The sequence below is a fragment of the Camelina sativa genome, chromosome 7 (genome assembly GCF_000633955.1).
Source record: "Camelina sativa cultivar DH55 chromosome 7, Cs, whole genome shotgun sequence".
Lineage (NCBI taxonomy): Eukaryota > Viridiplantae > Streptophyta > Magnoliopsida > Brassicales > Brassicaceae > Camelina > Camelina sativa.
Genome location: NC_025691.1, coordinates 11,003,048 through 11,004,944, shown reverse-complemented (window position 1 = coordinate 11,004,944; position 1,897 = coordinate 11,003,048). Strand labels below are relative to the sequence as shown.

General features: G+C 34.8%; 1 protein-coding gene across 1 annotated transcript; it reads right to left on the bottom strand.

Annotated features, from left to right (window-relative positions):
- On the bottom strand, positions 465-1,861 carry LOC104700922 (protein CDI-like). Its single transcript, XM_010416527.2, has one exon. It carries the CDS (start codon positions 1,613-1,615, stop codon positions 782-784), a length of 834 nt encoding a protein of 277 aa, XP_010414829.1. The 5' UTR covers positions 1,616-1,861; the 3' UTR covers positions 465-781.

The following is a 1,897-nucleotide window of genomic DNA, read 5'->3' as shown; positions in this document are numbered from 1 at the left end:
TAGCATATGTTAGATCACCAGTTTGATCTGCCTCACCTGGACGTCGAGTTAAATTCATGACTTTTTTTATCAGATTTAATTTTATAACACAACTGATTCTTATATTATTAAAAATTGTGTATCTGAAATTTATTTTTTTCTTAATACTAATTAAAAATTTTATTAAGATAATGTTTTTAAAAATCATATATAATTTTCATCAAAATATATCAAATAAACCTATGCATAGCTCATTAAGCTCATTAGTATTAAGCTCATTAAATTCATGATTTTTTTTACCAGATTTGATTTTATAACACAACTGATTTTTATATTTTAAAAATTATGTATTTGAAATTTAACTTTTTCTTTAATACTAATTTAAATTTTTATAAGATAATATTTCATCAAAAGTCATATATATATTTTTCATCAAAATATATCAAATAAATCCAGGTGTAGCATGGGTTCAAAACCTAGTAAACTGAAAAGAACTTCTTCATAAAGTCACTTAGTCACATATCAAATAAGTTGCTTAATTTGAGAGCAATTTTACAAATAAACTACCTTTAATTAAAGGTACAACCACAAGAAACAAACGAATAGGGCCATATATGATCTTAATACTGGTAGTGTTGCGAATGATTTAACGAATTCAATGAAATAAAACTCCACAGCCCTCCACAAGACTAATGATCCGTGGCTCTACAGAGCCAAGCTTATATATAAAACATGTAAGGAAATCTTTAAGGAAGTGCAATACTCGTGTTGGTGGTAAGAAACAACATACCTCTTCTTCTTTCTAATTCGCCTTGTCAGCTTCTTTCTTGTTCTCTTTGCTGTAGTCTTCCATCTCATTGTACCAGAGATCCGCAAACTCGCAATCCTTCCAAGCATCAAACCAAGGCCCTCCTCGAGTATAATGCACCGCCTTAGGCTGCGTAGTTGGATCTTTCTCAACAACCCTATTGTGACCCTCAAGGAAGTTCCACACAAACGGGATAGAGCCAATCTCTTCATCCTCAAGCCACTGGAACCTATGGAGGAAAGCACCAGTCTGAGTGTTGACAGTCTCAGGGTTCAAGGTCTTGTTCTTAGGATGACCACAGTTGTAAAGCACCATAGAAGACCAGTTCTTCCTCGGGTACACGGTCTGAACCGCACCATCCATCTTAGTAGTCTCTTTAGGAGCGTAATCATGTTGAACACACATGATGGCGTATTTATCATCGATCAAATCAGTAAGTTGCTTGATATCAGCAAGGTAGAGGAAATCGCAATCGACGAACATAGCCCAACCATCGTAATCGGACAAATGAGGAGTCAAGAAACGAGAGAAAGAGAACTCAGTGCTCTCCAACTGACCTCTTTCCCTCCAATACAAACCTTTCTTTCGAAGATCTGATTGAACAATCGGAATGATCTCTACAGGGATTGAAGATCTCTTGGTGATTGAATGACGGCAGACTTGGTAAGCAAGATCTTCGCGTGGATCGTAACCAACAAAGATCCTGAAAGGTTTTTTCACAGAGAAGCCATTGTTGCAGGTCTCAGATTTGACATCGCCGTTGGTAATTGTCATCGTTGTACACTCGGATCTGTCTCGTTGCAAAAAAAAATTAAAGATCTCTATCATTCACATTACTACTAAGCTTTTTTTTTATATATTATAATAAGAATGAAGCAGCAACCATGGATTCAAGTATAATCGTACAAAAATTGTAGCAACCACGAATTTTCCCAGGAAAATTGAGAAAAATCGTATAAAAATGCAGCAGATAAGTGAAATCGAGTAGTAAGAAACAAAAATTGAAGCATCTTCCAAGCCATTAATTCCAGGAAATTGAGAAAGTTAGAGATCTCTCTATCATTCTTATTTACGCAAAGCAAAATTATGAGAAAAATTGGAGAATCGTGA